The sequence below is a fragment of the Sander lucioperca genome, chromosome 12, assembly GCF_008315115.2.
Source record: "Sander lucioperca isolate FBNREF2018 chromosome 12, SLUC_FBN_1.2, whole genome shotgun sequence".
NCBI lineage: Eukaryota > Metazoa > Chordata > Actinopteri > Perciformes > Percidae > Sander > Sander lucioperca.
The window spans coordinates 24,966,309-24,986,596 of record NC_050184.1 but is presented as its reverse complement, the minus strand read 5'-3'; the positions used below and the strand labels follow the sequence as shown (position 1 = coordinate 24,986,596).

At 41.1% G+C, this 20,288-nt stretch overlaps 3 protein-coding genes across 18 annotated transcripts in view; 2 read left to right on the top strand and 1 right to left on the bottom strand.

Moving 5' to 3' along the window:
* Positions 1-538: 538 nt before the first annotated feature.
* LOC116062103 (transmembrane prolyl 4-hydroxylase-like) lies at positions 539-13,450 on the bottom strand. Of its 2 annotated transcripts, none has more exons than XM_031316645.2 (10): positions 13,268-13,450; positions 12,690-13,205; positions 12,284-12,365; positions 6,463-6,659; positions 5,760-5,850; positions 3,526-3,688; positions 3,237-3,422; positions 2,808-2,898; positions 2,473-2,596; positions 539-1,668 (listed from the first exon to the last, which is right to left on the bottom strand). In XM_031316645.2, the coding sequence occupies exons 2-10, from the start codon at positions 13,062-13,064 to the stop codon at positions 1,454-1,456; spliced, it is 1,524 nt and encodes a 507-aa protein (XP_031172505.1). In that variant the 5' UTR covers positions 13,065-13,205; positions 13,268-13,450; the 3' UTR covers positions 539-1,453. The 2 variants fall into 2 exon arrangements, with proteins under 2 accessions (XP_031172505.1, XP_035864468.1); XM_036008575.1 differs by having other exon boundaries at positions 12,690-13,233; positions 13,272-13,450.
* Positions 10,003-12,242, top strand: LOC116062104 (secreted frizzled-related protein 5). Its single transcript, XM_031316646.2, has 4 exons — positions 10,003-10,631; positions 11,094-11,269; positions 11,352-11,438; positions 11,565-12,242. Exons 1-4 carry the CDS (start codon positions 10,066-10,068, stop codon positions 11,888-11,890), a joined length of 1,155 nt encoding a protein of 384 aa, XP_031172506.2. The 5' UTR covers positions 10,003-10,065; the 3' UTR covers positions 11,891-12,242.
* The window catches only part of LOC116062101 (cyclin-dependent kinase 17-like), a 44,093-nt gene continuing 36,702 nt past the window's right edge, over positions 12,898-20,288 (top strand). For 4 of the 15 annotated variants that reach the window (XM_036008572.1, XM_036008569.1, XM_036008571.1 and 1 more), the window contains exon 1: positions 12,898-13,112. The gene's annotated coding sequence lies outside the window, so the exon portion shown is untranslated. The other 11 variants (XM_031316637.2, XM_031316638.2, XM_036008570.1 and 8 more) reach the window with 7 other exon arrangements.

The window sequence follows — 20,288 nt, the reverse complement described above, 5'->3', positions numbered from 1 at the left end:
TGTTATTTTATTTTATCAGCTAACGAGTTTTGAGTATATGGTGTAACTTGCATCTGCCTATTCTCTTTTCCTTCTATCTACTTACCTTCAGTAAGGCAATTATACTCTCACAGGGGTGTAGAATTCTGGTGCCCACGTACTAAGCCTGAGCAACTGGATCCTAATGGGGGTTTCGGACCCTCTCTAGTCCCTATAATCTTCACCACCATCACCCTTCCCACTAGTGAAGGATGCCTAGGCCACTAGCACTGTGGCTGTGGGGGAGTAAAAACTTGTGTTTGTGGTTTAAAGACTGTCTGTGGGCGCCCAATGTGTCATTTACACATATGCTTCCAGATAGAGTGGACCCATAGGAACTGGTGCTAACAGGAAATGAGCGCAGCACTTCTCAAATATAACACAATCACGAACACAATGAGAACAATTTCTGAACCAGCTCGTATTCAACTCACAGAAATTGCAGTGCTGTATTTGACGTTGGGCGACATCTAGAGGACAAAGTCTAGCAGGTTTGCAAGAATGGCCAGTCACAACACCACAAGTAAAACATTGCTTTTTATGTTTCTTAACATAGAACAAATACATTAAAATACAGTGAAAGATTCAGTGCAACATCAAGCTGTAATAAATATGCATTATTTATATAATTATTAATAATAAATAGCAACACTCAAATAAATACTCTGACAATTAAATAGTTTTGAGTTGTGCGGATAAGAAAGCAGTCAGTTTTTCCAACCAGCGACCATTTTGTCCAGTCAAGAACAGTCCTGCATTTGCAGTAGATGTGGCAAAGCCTTATTAAATAACAGTTCATGGTAACAACTCTAGAAAGTCTAGAAAAATGAAGAACAGAACAGACATAAATTATGTTACAAAGATTTTCCTCAGGAACACATTCACAGATTAATATTTTGATATGGCTTGTAACAAAAGGCTTTAATTCTATAACAACAAATAACACTGACCTGCAACAGGGCAGCTGCCTAGTGAACTTAAATGAAAGGCAGGTAAGCAGGCCTAACTCTTAAACATGACTGCATCTTTTCCAGCCCATATCACAGTATCAATATGTATCCGTTATTGTACATAAGTGATATTTTATAGAGGATTCCAGTCAATATGAAAAAGTGTAATTCGTATGTATTTGTTTATGTATTAGAAATGAAGTGTGACAAACCCACATTTTTATATCAAAATCTATATTAAAATTCACTAAACCTTTTTGACGAAATTGACGAAATGTGGATATCCAAGCAGTGGCTTGAGAGACATAATATAAAGCAAGACAGATTTACTGAAAAGGAGAAGATATCTGGTATGCTATTTTGTGCAATTTTCCTTTTGACTATAGCATCTGACATTACAGAAACGTCTGTCAGGTCTCACTGGCCTCATAGATGCAAAACTTGGAAAATCATGGAGCTTTGTCTTGTCATTGAAAAAGCCTGGGCTATAGATCCTGATGGAGGTCACTGTGTGAAAGAGGTTGGTAATGCTCCTCCATGCCCGACTTAGCTCGATGCTTTTGAGCAACTAGTCTCTGGTAGCGGGCCTGCTGCTGGTGATCTGGGTCCACATTTACCCAGCTGTTGGCCATCCACTTCACCCCACGCCTGACTGGGCAGTCACCGTGGAGGGAATACTCATCCAGCTCACCCATCCAACCTAAGGAAGGCAAGGGAGAAGATGGACAGCATTTGAGGAGGATTGAAACTCTCAGAGATAACACTTGATGATTTAAGGACAAAAGTGGACTTTCTAAGCTAGAGTACTTCAATAAGAAGAAGAAGACATACTTTATTGATCCTGCAAGGGATGTTGTTACAGACACACACATTACTCACAGGCCCGAAATACACACACATGTCCAGGACCTACACATGCACTAATGGAGAGATGTCAGGGTTTGGTGCCTTGCTCTAGGGCACCTTAGCAGGGGGCCAGGAGGTGAACTGGCACCTCTCCAGCTACCAGTCCACACTCCATACTTGCTCCATACAGGGACTTGAACCAGTGACCCTCCGGTTTCCAAGCCAAGTCCCTACAAACTGAGCTAGTGCCACCCCCAATCAAATTAGATACATTTTGATTGTTGAAATGGGTTAATCCTGGTCATAGGAGTCACAGAGTCCCAATGAGTTACAGAAATAAATAACCAAGAGAGGAGAGAAAAAATGAAAACTGAGAGAACAGAATACATGGAAAAAGAGGGTGCAGAATAAAGTGAAAATGTAATACTTCTTAATATCTTGTTCCCCCACAGGCTCTAAGTCCATCAGCTGATACTGGCAACTTTGTTTTCCAAATTCTTAAACAGATCCTCCTTTCCCACAAGTAATTTTTGCACTAGGTTTACATAATGGATATGGGCGGCACATTTTGGGATTAAAACAGAGAATATAATTTATGATCAATTGTCACCTCTGTAAAGTGTGTGCAAATGATACCGCTAAAGCCTTCAGTTCTTACCTCTACCATCAGACAGATGGTTGTACCAGAGCAGAGCTGTCCCAGCAGTAGGTTTTATTCTCATGTTCCCTCTGTCACATGTCTCCCGGGTGTCCGTCAAATCAACTCCAACCTGTATCAGTGCCTAGGACACACAAAACTGTAAACAGCTTGTGTCTAATCATTTACTTTGGCAAACTGTGTTCACTTATGGGTCAGATTCCTTGTCATGTGACAGCACTGTCTGCATGTTATTAGCAGCATTCAGCTCATGTATAGTTATCATCATTTCACAGTGGTAAAAAAGAAAAGAAGCTTTGCTGGTTTATGACTGTGAGTTGTTAAAGCACACTCACCTGCTCTTCATAGGTACGGTTGTCTGCCACAGGAAAGGTGGTCTCACCACCTTCCTCTACAGAGCTGAGGTAGAATGACATGGTAAGATACCTGGGATAAAACAAGAAAGGAATTGACAAACACAGATCAATATGAAACAATGTCTCCTCATACCCAAAAGAGATTTTGTTTTATGCACCAGTACTTTGTATAGCTGTCTAAAAGAAATGGCAATACGTCAGCAATAAAATTAACAGGTGAGAAAGCAGAGAAGTTAGGGCCCAACAGTGATCATGACACGACTTACTATAAAAATGTAATGAAAAGCTAAGCTAATTTGGATAATTAGGTTGTGTGTGTCCAGTCTTTGATATGAAATTACTACTAAACTATCAAAACTAGAAAAGCCACTGAATATAAACTAAACAGAATATACATATCATACATACCTGCAAGAGACCTCTGTGAGAGCTGATGTGTTTCCCGCCAGTCGTGTGTGCGCGCAGGTAGTCTCTGAATGAGAAGGGCTGCTATCATGGTGGGCATTACTGAAATCTCCGTGATCATAGCGAATCACCTGCAGTGGCTCACTCAGCTCAACCAATGTGGAAGGCAGACGTGTCAGAGTGATTAGTCTAAGCAAAAGACGTAAGAGAGCAAAATACAAGCATATAACAAATCATGAGTGTATGGGCTACTAATGTAAGAGCATGACAATGTGTGTCTATGTGTAGTTACCTGGTCCTGAGTGTCTGCAGCACTTGGTGGGATCCCGGGCCTTGGTAAAGCCACGTATGTTTGTTTCTCTGTTTGAACTGACTCCGGAGCTTCCCGCTTCGCTGTTGTCCTGGGCGCTGGGACACATCATAAACACGCCTAAAGTCCTCCAAGGTCAGCATCCCTGACACACACACACACACACACACACACACTTTAATAGACTATTTTTATTCCTTAATGCAGCTGGGAGTACAGTTAAAATTTAACCTCATACCTAGAGAAATGAATGGAGCCCTGTTTAATTATTAACCAGTCTTTTAGTTATGCGGTATCACAATTCTAGTTAAGTTTTATTGAATCTTTAATTCTTGGACAATGTAATGAACACTATAACAGCCTCCCTACTCTCTTTTCCTCCATAACTTCCTTCTTTGTCCAACTGTATGCTGTTACTCTCAGCTGAATGAATATCTGGCCCCCATCATTTCTCCTGGGAGACCGCACCCCAGCCGCAACAATAGCTCTGGGGTGCCAAAGAAGAGGTGGCCGGGGAGGGGGGTGAGTTAACGACACGAGTAGTGGACGAGGGAGTGGGGGGGATACAGGGGATCCGGGGGGAAATTGAGAAAAAGGGTTCGAGAGTAATCAGTTTTTAATGAGATAGGATGAGGCACATCCAGACTGGGATGTGTACGATGCCTGGCACAATGGCATCAGGTCAAAACGGTGTCACCCCTCTTCCGGCCTTGCCACTCACAAAGACTTGCACGCAATCACAGCAACATGTCAGCTACTTACTCTTACCAGTACACAACCACTGCAGAAACACTCAAAGTTCTCTTTTGGGAAGCCAAGAAATCAGATGAGGACAAACTTCAATGAGCTGTTAAAAGTGAATAGTAGCACCAGTCTCTGTGTTTGAATCTTTGCTCTTTTTTTCTCACTTTACTTGCGTTTTGATATCCGTGTCTCAAAGAGCTCAAAATTTTGAAAGTGACATTTTTAATTATGATTAAAAGACAAATTCATTCCATTTCAAGTCACATTCAGTTTATCATGGTGTCATATATATATATATATATATATATATAATATATATAATATATATATATATATATATAATATATTAATATATATAATATATTAATATATATATAACTGCAAAAACACACGATAATCTGTCACTTAAATGTCGTTTGGACCAAAGCGGCCCGGCTGTTTGAACTGGATGCATATTTAAATACTTCCTCAAGTGTTTGGTGCCATCCAAAGTTATGTATTGGTTGATCTCCCCTTTTTTTGAGGGACTGGTTGGAAAAGGGAATTGTCACACTGGGGGATCTGTATCTCGGTGGCAAATTGAAATCCTTTGAGGATGTAGTACAGCATTTTGGTATCCCTAGGTCTCAATTTTTTTTTGATATTTGCAACTTCGCCATCTGTTAGTAGGGATTTTTAGATCCAGTTCTTCAGCCCCGAAGGCACCAGAATGTTTAGATAAGGTGTTGAAATATGGGAACGACCATGAAGCTTCTGGGTATTATTCTATGCTTATGCAGAACCTGGGGTATGGAGCCTGGACAGTCCTCAAAAAGACATGGGAAAGGGATCTAATTATTACACTGGATGATGAGGAGTGGGACAGAATCTGTAGGAATATTAAAACTATGTCACACGATGTGAGGGTGCGTCTCATTCAGAGATTTTAAGAGGATGGAAGAATGAAGGGCTCCCGTCAATCCAGAAGGCGGCTTGTGAGATGGCTAGGGTGGTGGTGTTTGAAATAATGTCATAACAGTTTGCCAGATTGGATGTCTACTAGAAAATGGGAAAAGTATCTGAGCTTTCTGGAGGGCTCCTAAAAAGCTTTGTGCTGGGAAGAGATATGTACGATGGGCTTATGGTGTTGTCATTTTTTACACGTTTATTTGGTTTATGGTGTATTGGCTATTTTGTTACTATTTTGTTGAATGGTTTTGAATATTGTAGTTACTGTGACATCTTTTCTTGATTTTTGTCTGGGTAGGTGGTGATGACGAAGGGGGGTGGATGTGTTCATGTTACAAATTGTATGTTTTGTATATTGTTAAAAAAATAAAAATTGTTCACAAAAACAAATTAATTCAAACTTGTACTGTATGTGCCCCAAAACTCAACTGATACTGTGCTCCGTGTGGCATCAGTCAGAACAGTCACAAATGTACTGACACACACTCAGGCAAACACACACAAGCCACAGGGGCACTACTAACCCGTTGGGCAGACTTCCAGACCCGTGAGTATCTGACGTAAGTTGTCTGGGTTCAACCAAGTTCCATCTCGAGAGTGCGAGTGACTCACAATCTGAAGGAGAGACACACGTTTTTCTTATTTCAACAAGAAGCGTAACACGTTCTGACAGTTCATCTGATTTTTCATTATTTAGAGCAGGGGTCTTCAGCGTTTTTTAAACCAAGGACCCCTTAACTGAAAGAGAGATAGATCAGGGACCACCTATACATATTGTATAAAATGAAGTTGCATTTTAATCTGGGCCTACAATAATGTGTGGGCGGCCTTAAGCCTTAATACATACCTTTTTTGCATAGAGTACTAAACTATTCAAATAGCCTAATAATTATTGGATAATTTTATAAATCACGTTTTAATGTTAAGCATACATGTTGCACAGTAAATCTTTAGGATGAACTGTATCTATGGATGGCTATCTTAGTGACTACCATACCTATACGCCAGTAAGCAGTAGGGATTTATATTTGCTAATATGTTGGATTCCTGTTAAGACTTTTTCCTTTTTTTCTTTTAATTAACAATAATTTGGAGGCCCCCTGCATTGACTGAGGACCCCCTATTGAAGATCTCTGATTTAGAGTACTAGAATCGATTTTTCTAGCAATCTATTTCCCTCCTACAGCTATAGGGCCTATGGATACAATATATATACTCTCTTGTCACCTCCTGTTTCTGCAGCAACCCATCCTGGTTTAGGTCCAACAGACTGAAGACCTCTTCTGTGCTGAAAGTAAGTAGTGGCTGGTTTGACTCCACTTGTCCCTGGCTTGGCGCTGTCGTCTGGCTCTCCATCAGACCCTTGAGCTGAGCCAGCTGCACCACCACACGACCCTCCTCCTCTGACAGGAAGCCAGGGATCTCTAACAGGAACAGGATACACATACTCACCCAAATCACGTAATGCACAAAATTATTTTTTTTCCAATACAAATTACACGGTGGTGGAGTCTGTGGAGTCTATATTTTCCCCAGGAGAGATTAAAGAAACTCTCAGTCAACTTATGTTAGTTGCTGATTTTTGAAAGCACAAATTAACTGTCACACTATGTAGCCAAATACACAATTACGGAAATGAAAGGCCCATATTATCATACTACCAGCAGGCTCTCTGTCTACCCAAGATTAGAGTGAGGATCAAGGATATAGGTCTACAAGCTATCAAAGAGAGTGCCTTAGAGATTATGCAACAAAAATATGCAAAGCGGGGCTGACATTCTGGGTTTCTTCACAGGTTAACTGTTTGTTGTGCATAGTGATTCACACCTTCACACGTGAAGATTACACACGATGATTAGGCAGCAGTGAAGACGCTAGTTGATAACATTTTTTTTTTCTTTTTCAACTGCAGATTCACAATCGCACTTCCATCACCAAAAATGTCTCAAGTCTGAAAATTCTCACAACCTCTGCACATGTGGAACTTTATTGCACACCTGAGACGGTGAGTAAGTGATTTAACCCTTGTGTTGTCTTCCTGTCAACCTTGAAAAAAAGGTTGTTTTTTTTCTTCTTTTTTTTTTGATGTTTTTGACGCCTTTCTTTCACAGTTTGTTTTTGCTTTTTCCAACATTTTAAATTGTTAAATTTTTCCTTCTACACATTTTCAGAAAATTGAAAATGGGTCAATGTGACCCGAAGTCAACACAAGTGTTAAGTGGATTAGAACATCTCTGTTGACATTACAGGCTTAATCTGTCAGACTAAATGGATTACTTTAGATTGCTTAACAAAACCTTTCAGTGTGAAGGGGCAATTTCGAAATAGTTTGATCAGTGTATGCTAACAGTGGTATAATTAGAATGTGTAGGCCCTAAAAAGCAAGACAAATCCCATAAACTACTTAGTATAACACTTTCTCATTGAAACATTGATTAAAAACAAGCTAATTGTTTTAACACCTCTTATTTTATCTGTGTTCAGAAAATAAAGATCATGTGGAATGCTACATTAAATTATATGTTGTAATAAAACAGACGCTACACGACCCTACAGTTAACTGTGTGAAAACCACTCAACTTTGGAGCAACAGCTTGATGCTAATTCATTATACCTTTCTTTCTTGCATGTTTTAGTGGGTGTTAAAGCACAGAAACTCTTTAGTGAATGTATACATAGACTAGTGTGTATATAATGAGTACAAGCTATTCCCCTTTGTCACTCCCCAGTGAGCCATGTGTGGTATAGCCTATCCCACGGGCAGGTTTAATGAGTGACGACACTGGACTCAGTGCGGGCTTCTGAGAGTCAGTAATTGCTAATATTAATTAGTACAAAACAGTAAAAGAATCAGATTTGGTATTCTCATGTACAACTAATATACATATTAGTAATGTTGACACTATGTCAAAACAGGCTTCTCCACATTTTCTCTGATTTTGAGATGTCTTTAAGTATTTCAGGTCCATCTGCGTTTCTAGTTTTCCTAGAAAAATAAGTACACCAGCAAAGAGTCCTATTCTATTAGATCCATTTATTGAACGCATGTGTGAAGGTGCAAATGCCTCTTTCATGGTTCCCTCCTGTTCTCTTCCAAAAATCCATCCATGCCTGTCAGTCATTTCCCCTCTTAATAAAAGGCTTCCGGCAGGTTGGCTGCCTGTACAGTAGAGACCTTGTTTGTCACCCGTGTCTTCTACACTGTATCCACTTGGTTAATCCCTATTGTCCAGTTTAGCCTCATTAATCTGGATAACTGATATGAATGAAGGGGGACTGAGACTTCCTCCTCTCCCTCCCACCACTGCCCTTTCTCCCCCGGAAAGGAAGTGACCTGCTTGTCTGAACAGGAATCAGGCCATGGCGACGCAGCAGGACGACACCAATTTTGTTTGTGTGTGTGACCCACACACACACACACACACACACACACACACACACACACACACACACACACACACACACACACACACACACACACACACAATTAATGGACTATTTTTATTCCTTAATGCTGGGAGTACAGTTAAAATATAACCTCATAGCTAGAGACATGAATGGAGCCTTGTTTAATTATTTAGTCTTTTAGTTATGCGGTATCACAATTCTAGTTCAGTTTTATTGAATCTTTAATTCTTGGACAATGTAATGAACAGTAGGCTATAACAGCCTCCCTACTCTCTTTCTCACACACACACACACACACACACACACACACACACACACACACACACACACACACACACACACACACACACACACACACACACACACACACACACACACACACACACACACACACACACACACACACACACACATTATTAACCAGCCAACTGATCATTTTCAGTATTGGTTAATCTGCCTATTCTTTTTTTTAATTAATAGATTCATCATCTGGTCAATAAAACATAAGACGATAGTGGACAATTCCTATCACAATGTCTCAGACCCAAGGTGATGTCATCAAATGTCTTTTTTTTTTTTTTTTTTTTTTTTTTAGGACTAACACCAAAACTAACCCAAAATGTTCAGGTCCATATAATGTAGGACAAGGAAAAACAGCAAATCCTTGCTTTTCTTTTTGGGCATTGTTCCTCAGAAAATGTTTAGATTAGTCAATTATCAAAATACTTGATTCATTTTCTGTTGATCAAGTAACCGTTGCAGAAGTGCCTGCACACAAGTCTCACATGTTCTGTCACTTAGAGAGTTTCTGGATGTTGATTACCTTCTCTTAAAAGGGTTTTAGCTCTGCAGTGATTTCACCTTGTGGACAGCCAAATTGTCTCCTTGCTATTATAGGCATCTTTTGTCTCTCATGGGCAATAAGTATTAATAAAAACATCCTTTCCCTTATAGCAGCAGAGGGAGAGATAGATACAAAAAAATAGTGCACAAGCAAAGAGGTCAGGGCAGGACAGGGTAGTTAGGTGTGGGTTGGAGGAAATGCAGGATGGAAGGGGTGGAGGAGTTTCACTACATGAGGGCCAGTCTCTTCCTCAATTCAAGCTGTGGGGATGAAAATGGCAGACAGCCAAAAGTACCCAAATGCCAAATCATCCACGTTACTGGTCTTGAGCTCTGTCAAACACACTTAAATCTTCTCATAAATGCAAGTGGATCCACATCTCTAATAACACATTAATGTGTGCCCCACCCCTTTTCCCTACTGTTCACACCTCCCCTTACCCCTTCCTATTCAAATCACCGCCCACTATATATACACCTATTTTGCCACCCTCTCCTGCACTGTCACACAGGGATCTTCATTCACTCAAGAGACAAACTTCAGGATTTCTCCTCCTTTCCAACATCTGTCTCAGTAGAATGACTGCAGTGTTCTGCCCTCATTTTATCAGAAAGTCCTCCCATTCAGCCTCCCTACTATTTCTCCTTCTGCTTGCTGGGCAGAGCAATACAATAGTGGCTGGTCCTGGTAGAGTAAGGGCAGGGCTGGAGGGACGAGCGAGGGCTGAGGGCAGGGTTAGATCTGGAGTAAAGGACAAGGGCGGGAACAGTGCGAGTATTGAGGGCAACACTGAAACTGGATTTGGAGATACTCGTGTTTCTAGACCAGGAGCTGCAGCAGGAGAGGATGGTGAGGGGTGGGGGGATCCTGGTACTACTACTGGCTTCAGGTCCATGCTTTCTATAGGTGAAGGTGGACTGTGGGAGCCCCACAGTTCCTCTCGCTGTGTCCCTATCCCGTCAGGCATGGCCTTGTGCCAAAACATCGGATATGACAACATGAGGATGCCCAACCTGCTGGGCCACGAGTCCCCAGCTGAGGCTGTACAACAGAGTGCCAGCTGGTTGCCACTACTTGCCAGAGAGTGCCACCCTGATGCCCGCATCTTCCTCTGCTCTCTCTTCGCACCCATCTGCCTTGACAGGTAAGTTGACAAAAAAATAATAATCCTTTTTCGATTAACATATATTGTCAACCTTTTTATGTTTTACTTTTTGTAGGAACTGTAATGTTCACAGGCCAGCACTCGCAAGTTTTTGTTTAGAAATGCTTGCTATTGTTGTAGTATGGTAGACTGGTTAATAGTATAAAAAATAAACAAAGTAAAATAAATATTAATAAGATGAATGACAAAGTTAAATAGGAGCAGGGTCACCAAGGGTTAACACCTTTTGAAAGCTATGCAAATTGATGCTGGTATCTGGGGAGAGGCCAGAAACCAAGCCATTTTTGTCAAATTAGCATCTCTCAGTTTAGAAAAAGAAAAACAAGCAACCAAATGTGATTTACTCTAGTCTTGTTTGTTCCCCACCACTACACTATTGAGTCAAATCCTTTCATCTATTCAATGCTGACAATGTTCCCCTCTCCATCTTTTCGTTATCAGGTTTATATCGCCTTGCAGGAGTTTGTGCGAATCTGTACGGGACAGCTGTGCACCAATCATGAGTTGTTATGGCTACCCCTGGCCAGAAATTCTGCGCTGTGACCAGTATCCTGCAGACCATCTCATGTGTATCTCCTCTATCACCAACAGCACTGTTCCCACAGGGGGGCGTAGAGGTAAGAAGCTGGCTGCATAGACACATTTGCTTGAGTTGACCTCATTCAACAAACAATTCAATTAGTGGTTTGACCATTTCAGTGCCTCAGGCAAGCTGTCGGGATTGTGAGCTGGAGGAGGCATCCTCTTCAAAAGATACACTGGAGACCTTTTGTAGGAGTGATTTTGGTGAGTATCAATATTGTTTAATCTCTTCTCTCCTCTGTTTTCCATCAATTCTGGACAATTAATAGACACAAAGAGCACACTGAAGTTGATGCCAATCAGGGTTTTGTTTATCTGCTTTCTTCCCAGTTGTGAAACTGCGTCTAACACGGCTCAAGTCTAGCCCAGTAAGCCTGTCTCAATTCTCGCTGGCTGCCAAACTGGACGTTCTGAAGCATGGACCCCTGTTAGGTGGGCAGATCCGCTCCCGCATACAGCTGTGGCTGGAGAGGGATGCCACCTGTGTAAGGAACATGACACGACTCAACCCACGAGGCGGGACCTTCCTAGTGACGGGTACAGTGCAGGGGGAGCGCCTGGTGGTCAATAAGGCTTATGTCTGGCAAAGACGAGACAAGAACCTGATGGCAGCTGCGCGCAAATGGAAACATCACAGATGCAGGAGCAAGGATTAGGTGCTAGGTTCAAAAATTCAAAAGAACTGAGATGTGAAACAAGCATCAAACAGATATGCATAAACAAAGGACAGGCATAGCATTTAGAATTTGACTGTAAATGATGTTCGGTCTAGTCTTTTCAAATCATTTCCAAACTTGTCTGGTTATGGAAGAGATAATATGCTGTCAGCTGGTCACAAAGGAGCTCATAAAGTACCAACACTGTGTCTCTCAAGCAGCTGAGGTCAAAGAAATAAAAGATGTTTAATAGAAAATGTCAAATGTACATATCTGTGAATGTTAAGTAAATATCGCTAGTCTATATTTGTATGGCTTCGAGAAAGATTAAATGTTGTGTTCTAAATCCTAATGAAATGTCCTTGTAGTCAAAGACAACTACAGTGCACTTACCAAATAGCAGAGGTTTCAGGCTGATTGTCCTCATCTCATGTGTTCTGTCTGGCACAAGGGACACCTGCTGAACGTGACCCACCTACAGATGGACAAGAACCATCATCAACACAATCCGGACATCAGTGTTTAAATGCATGGACATTTTTATAGCAACTCTATGTCCCATTCAATTCTGATGAATTTGAAATGTTTCAGGTCGGGGAGCTGCTAAATTAAGCTAGGCATATACTGACAATTTGTGAGTATTTTACAAGATTACTTAAAGTGTAGCTACTTTTAATATAAAATATCAGTAACGTTAACCATACTTTTACTTGGGTAACACTTTTTGCACTGTAGGGTTTTCCCTCAGTTGAGTTAAATTGCCATATTCCTCGTACTGAAATGATGGCAGTTTTCTTACCCGTATCCCCTCAATGCGAGGAAGACTGAAACTTTGAGTATAGTCCTCCTCTACGTGTAACGGTAGGTCTCCTGCAGCTGGGGTAGGATGGGGCAAAGGGGTTTCGCTTTTGCCGACTGATGCTGAGCTGGCCCCATCTCCACTGACAAGATCCCCGGGGCCGTTGTTGTAGTGCACGTACAGAAGCAGGCCAATAACATTCAGGATATACACATGAAAGAACACCATGATCACCACAAAATAAGCCCGAGAGCATACATTACTTCTCTGGATGTTCAGTCGAGTGGAGCGCGACGGGGCTTTGAGGGACGATGGGGGGTTGTCGCTGCCGTCGTGTTCTTCCTGCTCCATTAAATCTTCCTGATCGTTTTCCATTTTCGCACCAAACAATCGTAATGGAAACTGAAGCTATCTGTTTACAAGGTAATGTTACTATCGATGTCTGTCGCGTTACGTCTGTTGGTTTGATATCATTAGCTGGCTGCTTGACGTTAGCAAACCTAGCTAGCTAGCTAACTAACTAGCTAGCTAAGGTTAACAGTTAGCTAGTTTGATAGAACGTTAGCGAACGTGGACACAGTGACGGCAAATCCCTGGCTATTTCGATAAAAATCGCCGCTGTCGTCTCTGCTGCTTTTACCCAAAGACACAGGGCAGCACCGAGTGAAAAAAACGGTATGGCGACAGTCGTTTTCTTTGATAAATAAAGGTGTCATCATTAACTAACTCCCGTGTTAGCTAGCTAACGTTAGCTTATCTGGCTGGTGCCCATGGATGTATTAAGAGAACTGGTGCCATGTTGCGCTGCCCCTGACAACCTGCCTAACAACAAGGCGGGGCAAACTAACGACTACAGATGAGCCGCCATTTCAGGTCCCACAGTAAACCTCTAGCGGCCTCTAACGGATGAACGCCAGAACAAAAATATCGTCTTGACCTGACTGACTTTTCACACTAGAAGTGGTGGAATAGCGTATTTATGTCCTTTACTAAAGTAAACGTACAATACAACACCCACTAGGCTACGTTACAAGGAGAAGTTGTGCATTAAACACTCTAGCTAGCTACTTTAGTCGAAGTAGCCGTCAAACATTTAGCTAGTGGAGTAAAAAGTTGCTACTGTATGCCTACATTTAGCCTAGGTAAGTTACCTCTAAATGTTAGTAGGCCTACAGTAGTATTACATTGAAACACTCAAGTAAAATACGCTCCCTCAAAATTGTACTATCGTAGCTTATAGTATTTGCCTACTTTCCACCACTGCACCGCACAGGAGGTGAACAGTTACCATGATTTTACAAATACTGAGGTCATAACCCAAATCCCACCAGTGCAGTCCCAAACCCCAACTACTTTTGACTAGCTATAGTCACCAAAACATTTTTGTGATTAATTAGCCTATGTTTTTATTCATTCATCATTGTATTAATTAATGTAATTGATATTCAGGATTATATTCAGTTATTATAGCCTACTATAAAGTTGGGGGAACTAGTGTCAGATTTAAAACATTAGACTGCCCTGGTTCCTAAATGTAGGCTACTCTTTATTTCCAACCCTGCACCTCTAGTTTGTAACACAAGCCTAAAGTTAAAGATGTTAAGCCTTGAGCCCAAACTGAGATAACCCTAATGACATCATGAGTAGCTCTTGCAGACACTGGATAGCTCGCTCTAAAGCCACAGAAAATATCATAATTGGTTTCTAGGCTGCATACTTCACATGTAAAAGCAGCAGAGTGCCCATTTAATCCATTGGTTATATTTTAATTTATTTGAATACGAATTGAATAGGCATACTCTATAAATACCAATACCAATCAGCTTCCAAAACCCACCAGGTATCATTTTTGTGTAATAGAATATTAACTCAAACACTTTTTTAAATGGGTTTTTATTTGTTGTTATATTTCACGGGGTATTGCATTATTATACAGGTTTTGCCTTTATTGAGTTGTATTTGTATGGCTACATATACAGGGACTATAAACTTTGCTCTAGTGAATGAATTGAGTCTATGAATGGAAACATGCTGTTGTTTAAATGAACCACACGGTGGCAATAAAGAACAGCAGGCAAACTTCTCAACAGCGTTTGCTGTGTCATCTGTGATTTCTGACGTAATTGTTATGGATCCAGGTGTTTCCCAGGAGAAAAAAGGGTGATCATTAAGTTTAATTAATTTGTATTTTATTAAAAAATATTTAAAGCACGTTATGTGAAAATATTGGCAGTAGTCATCCAAGTGGCAGCAATTGTATATCAAAGGGAGAATATGCTTGTTACTTTTGTATCTGGGCTGTATTTAAATGTAATCCAGTTGACCCAACTCGTATTCTCGATTCTGATGTGTGCATCAGTATGAATTTAAACATGTTCAACTTTGGGACCTTAGGGAAATTTATTTCAAAGGGGCAAGCAAAACATGGGCAAGTCTCCTTATAAGCAGTGGAGGATCATACTCTGAATTTCCATAATTTTCAGCACATGCATTATTCACAAGGAATTTCTCTGAGGTGCATATTTAGAGATGGGAATGGGGCTTGGATAATGAAGGCTAATTTCCCCGGTGACACTGCCCCCAAATTAATCTGTCTGACCCCTCTCCCTATTTTATTTTTATAAAAGAGAGAAAGGGTTGGGGGTGGAGGTTACACACACCCCTTGCGGTGTTTTCCGGGAGCACGCCACTGCTTCCACTGGGATCCACACAGCAGCAACGATTTGGTTGCTCATCACCGGACGGAACGGTACTGTTTATAAGCGAAAGTTAAGACAAATAATGCATTATTACAGGTCAACAATGCACGTACTCAGGCGACGGGACACTGCGACACACCGTATAATAAAGGGATAAGATTTACCTGACGGGTAATAGGCAATCTGCTGTGTTTTACAGCAAAGTAGTTGGAAGAACTTGTCGCAGTGGATTCATTCCAGCGTGCTGCCTGGATTACCGTAAACAAGTGGAACAATAGTCTCCTGCAGCAGAAACACTAGCAGGTCAGTGGCAGCGGTATTTTTGTTTATGTTCAGTCTGTCTTCACTTGATCCTGTAGCCTAACGACAATGTTGGGATAACAAGCGAGCATAACCACGGTAGTCCTATCACTTGACATTGCAGGTGGAGTTTTTTTTTTCTTCTTTTTTTTTTAAACAAAGCTATTCGGTGTTTTCTACTATTCTACTGCATAAGTGTGCGTCTGATGTCGATAGGCTACTCTTCAGATATCACTGTAAAACCCTGAATCGCAATAGGAAAATTAAAGTGACACCATAGACGTGTTAAAATAGCGATAATTGCACCAGAGCAACTGGAATTTAAGTCCATAGAGCAATATATTTAACATAGCCTATAGCCTACAATAGTTCCAGGGTCCTAACCCATGTACATCCACAACCATAACGTCGAGATTCTCTCAGGGATGGTTCCAGTCCTATTTCCATGGAGTTTCTGGGCCGGGCCGGGTGGCTGTGTAACTTTTCTTTGCCCTGCATGACTCTCCTCCTCCCGGATGCTTCCGTCAGGAAAACACGGGGAAAGAGGAACTGACCGAAACGCAAAAGGCCTGGAAAGTAGAGGAATCTCTGCCAGGCAGGCCCGACACGAACTGCGTTTTTGGATTGTGGTCCGTCATATCGTAGTAGGCTGCTTGCTGCCTACTCATGTGCGCTCTGCCTACAGTCATGTTACATGGGATATATGTCAGGACCCTGGCTTGTCCGCAAATGTGACCCGTGTGATCCTACGGCCATGCAGTGTTGTCGATAACCTCGTGGATGTTCGCCGATGGCAGTGTACGTGTACTAACACCAAAATAGGTTGAACAGGTATTGCCTGTCCATCTCAGTGTGGGATGTCCGGAAAAAAAAAAATCATGCCTTTGCAAAAAAAAAAAAAACGATTGAAAACCAGCACTAATCTACTACTACTAGACAATTGGACTACAATTTGGTAAGGGGCTCGTTAGCAGTCTTTAAAAACACCATACAGAATTGAATGACTTTTGTAAACTATTTGTATGTTTATGGGGCTTCCTGCCTGGTCTTATATTTTTGCACAGTGTAATGTCCTGAAACTATGTGCAGTTGCACAGGATGCACCTGTATCTGTGTGTTCTGGTTTGAATGTCACACAGTTGTACACTATTCTGTGGTCTAATAATGACGTTTTTAATTAAGAAAGGGACTCGCTGAGATTAAATTCTGTCTGAGTGTCCTGACCAGTAACAATAATAATGGCACTAAGTAATTGATCATTTTCGGCTGGCCAATTATTTAATGTTATCATGTACCAACTTTTAGTGGAATCATCATATGAATGATCATATCTTGTGATGTTCTACAAAATTATGTTACCAAAATGAATCATTTAAAGCAAATTGTACATGAATACATTTACATGTGTTAAAGTTTTGTCTGAAGTAAAAGTTACAAAGGAACACCAGTCATTGCATTGAACAGCAGTTTGATGATTTAATATGTAATTTTTGCATACATTTGCTATATACGTTATGTTTTAATATTGTGATATTGATTTCAGCCACATTATCCAACCCTAAGTGACTTTAAAGCAATGTTTGTGTGACCCCTTTAAACCAAATCCCCCCGAAATCATATGAGGCAGACGTTCAGACTGCAGGCAAAAGTGGCCCAAATCAGATTTTTTTTTTTTTTTGGGGTCAAGTGACCAGGTCAGACCTCTTCAGAAGTAGTGTGAACACTCAAATCTTGCCCAGATCAGATTTTTTCAAATCTGATTTAGACCACTTCCATATGTGGTCCTGAATCAGACCCAGGTCAGATTTTTTTCAATGCGGCCGCAGTGTGAACAACCAAGGCGGATTTGATGCGACTTTTACGTCAATCTACATCAACATTTGTCACAATTATGCGCCAGCGAGAGTTAGCCGTAGACACAGACCTTAAAATTAAAAACTTGACTAGGCCTACAAAATGGAGAACAGTGATGGAGCAAGTCAATGGAGGGAGAGTGAGGTGTTAGACCTAATTAGTATATGCTCATTAATGTTACAGCTGCCATTACACAAACATTTTGAAATAAAAGCGAAAATGCTTACTTCCTCCATAATCTCCCTAACTTTAGTGCAACAGCGTGCTGCGTCTGATGTCATTGTTATTGTTCTTCTGCACATGCGGGTCAGTTCGAAACCGCAAACAGTTCACACTGGAATCTGATTTGATCTAATGTTAAAAGGTAATGTGAACAGCCAAACAAAAAAATCGGTTCTGAGCAAAAAAAATCTGAATTAAGCATTAAGACTTGCGGTGTGAACGTAGCCTTGCTATTCTCCTTCCTCCTTTTGTGGCTGAAAATGGCATTTCAGATTTTTTGCCTTGTCTTTTTGCAGTCTTGTGCTTCTGCTTATTTATTCATCTTCTTTCCATAATTCCTTCTCCTCATCTAATGCGAGAGATTTAGGTAAGGCCAGAAGAGATGCTAAGGAGGGACCACTGGCTTATAAGGAGAATGGTCAACTTTTTGGGTTATCTGTTGGTTTACGTGTGTGTTTGTGTGGATGTGTGTAGGATTCAGTAGTTGGGCAGATTTGTGCATTACTCATGCATCCTCAGGCCTCAGCGCCAAGCATTGTTTGATGTGCCACTGAGTGCCTATTCCACTCTGCCACATTGCATGTGAGTGCATTCATGCATGTGATCCATGTGCCACTGAATTTGCAGAAGAATGCTTATTTGTTTGTGATGAAAAGGAAAGAAAGAGACATATGTACAATATATCTCAGGTACGACTATATCTGGCTGAAACTAAATCAGATTTTGGCCTCACTCTTGGCCAAGCTGTTGAAAATGCTCCTTCTGTTTTGATAAAAGTAATTTCTGTCTGTGTCTGTCAAATTTGCAGCTAGTGTTTGTGTATACTGCAGACTCAGGTCCTTAGGTCCATTCATTCATTTTCCCCCTAAAGAGGCATCAGCCTATTGGCAGAGGAATCCCAGAGCAAGGCTGGCAAAGATGACATGCTGCAGCACTGTTTGGCATCCCAAGCACTGGAGGGCTGGAAGTTTTTAGCTGACATGAGCATGTGTGTGTGTGTGTGTGTGTGTGAGCGTTGTGAAGATTTTCGCCTCTCTCTGTCTCCCTTCTTCTCTTCACCTCAGACACAGAATCTGAGGTTCCAGCCTGGGCCTGTAACCTAGCAACCCAAGTGGTGTGTGTCTTGAATAAATCAGACTTGTTCCCCCTCTGTCCTCCTCAGGGATGTGTCTGTTCACCTCACCTCCATGCTATCACATACATGCAACCACACACACACACACACACACACACACACACACACACACACACACACACACACACACACACACACACACACACACACACACACACACACACACACACACACACACACACACACACACACAGAAACAAATGTCCACATTCTCACAGGCTATAAACAGGCACACACAAATAACTTAGTACAAAGTTGGAGAAGGTTTTATTTCTTTACTCCTGTGTATCATTTACCCTATTAACATCCACTCTTGTTTTATTCCACAGCCCATACTATACTGCTCGCAAATTCATCAATAGTGCCCTGTATTGCTTTCAAACTAAACTAAAACAGCAGAAGTGCTTGTAGTGTCTGATTGAGAACTGCCTCCGTCATCTGGAGTGGGTCCCTCCATTTAGTGGGAGTTATGTATCAGAGTTGTTCGTGGTTTGCCGGGTGTCTGGTGAGTGTGGCCTGCACATGCTGCAGCCTGGAGCCACATGTCTCGTCCCGCCCACTGTTGTGCCTCTGCCAAGCTCTTCACACTGCCACGTCCATCTGCACCAGACAAGACTCAACATCCAACACACATTCTTAAAAATGTTTTTTTTACAAGTTGACCAACACAGATACACTCAGATATTATATACTTGAAAATGTCTTATACTTTCTTCATATAATATAAAGTGTAAAAAGTATCTTACTGACTGCAGCCTAGTCCTTTGTTTCTATACACAACGCTAATATGGCAACATTGCAGCAAAGATCTTAACATATTAATACAGCATCAAAAAGTAATAAAAAGATGGAAAGTAATTAAAAGTTAGGCAGACATGTTTATGTTACTGCATGAATTCAAACAACAGAGAAGATATATTAGATGTACAATTATACTAGGGCTGAACGATTTGTGAAAATAATCTAATTGCGATTTTTTTTCCCCCCAAATATTGCGATTTCGATTCGATTATTTTTTTTAAGCTCTTTGTCTTCTGTATTATTCAACAAAGAATAATATAATAATGTATAGTATGAACACACAATTACACACTAGACAGTTAAATAAGTAAAAATATAGTAGGCCTACACACACACACACGTAATTTTTTACAGTGCACAGAGAGGATCTGCCTCCAGCCCCTCCCTCGCGTGAAGTTGCGTTAGCTAGTTGCTGGTGTTCTTGCCGTGGGATTAACTGTACCAAAGAATTTCTAATATGGGAAGAAGTTCCACTCTCTCGTTACTTCCGGCTTCTGAACTGGTTGCAGTTCCACCAGAGTTCCATATAGGGGGCGCTCACAGGCCAGTGCAGAATGAATGGGACTCTATGGAGCTATACCCCTCAAA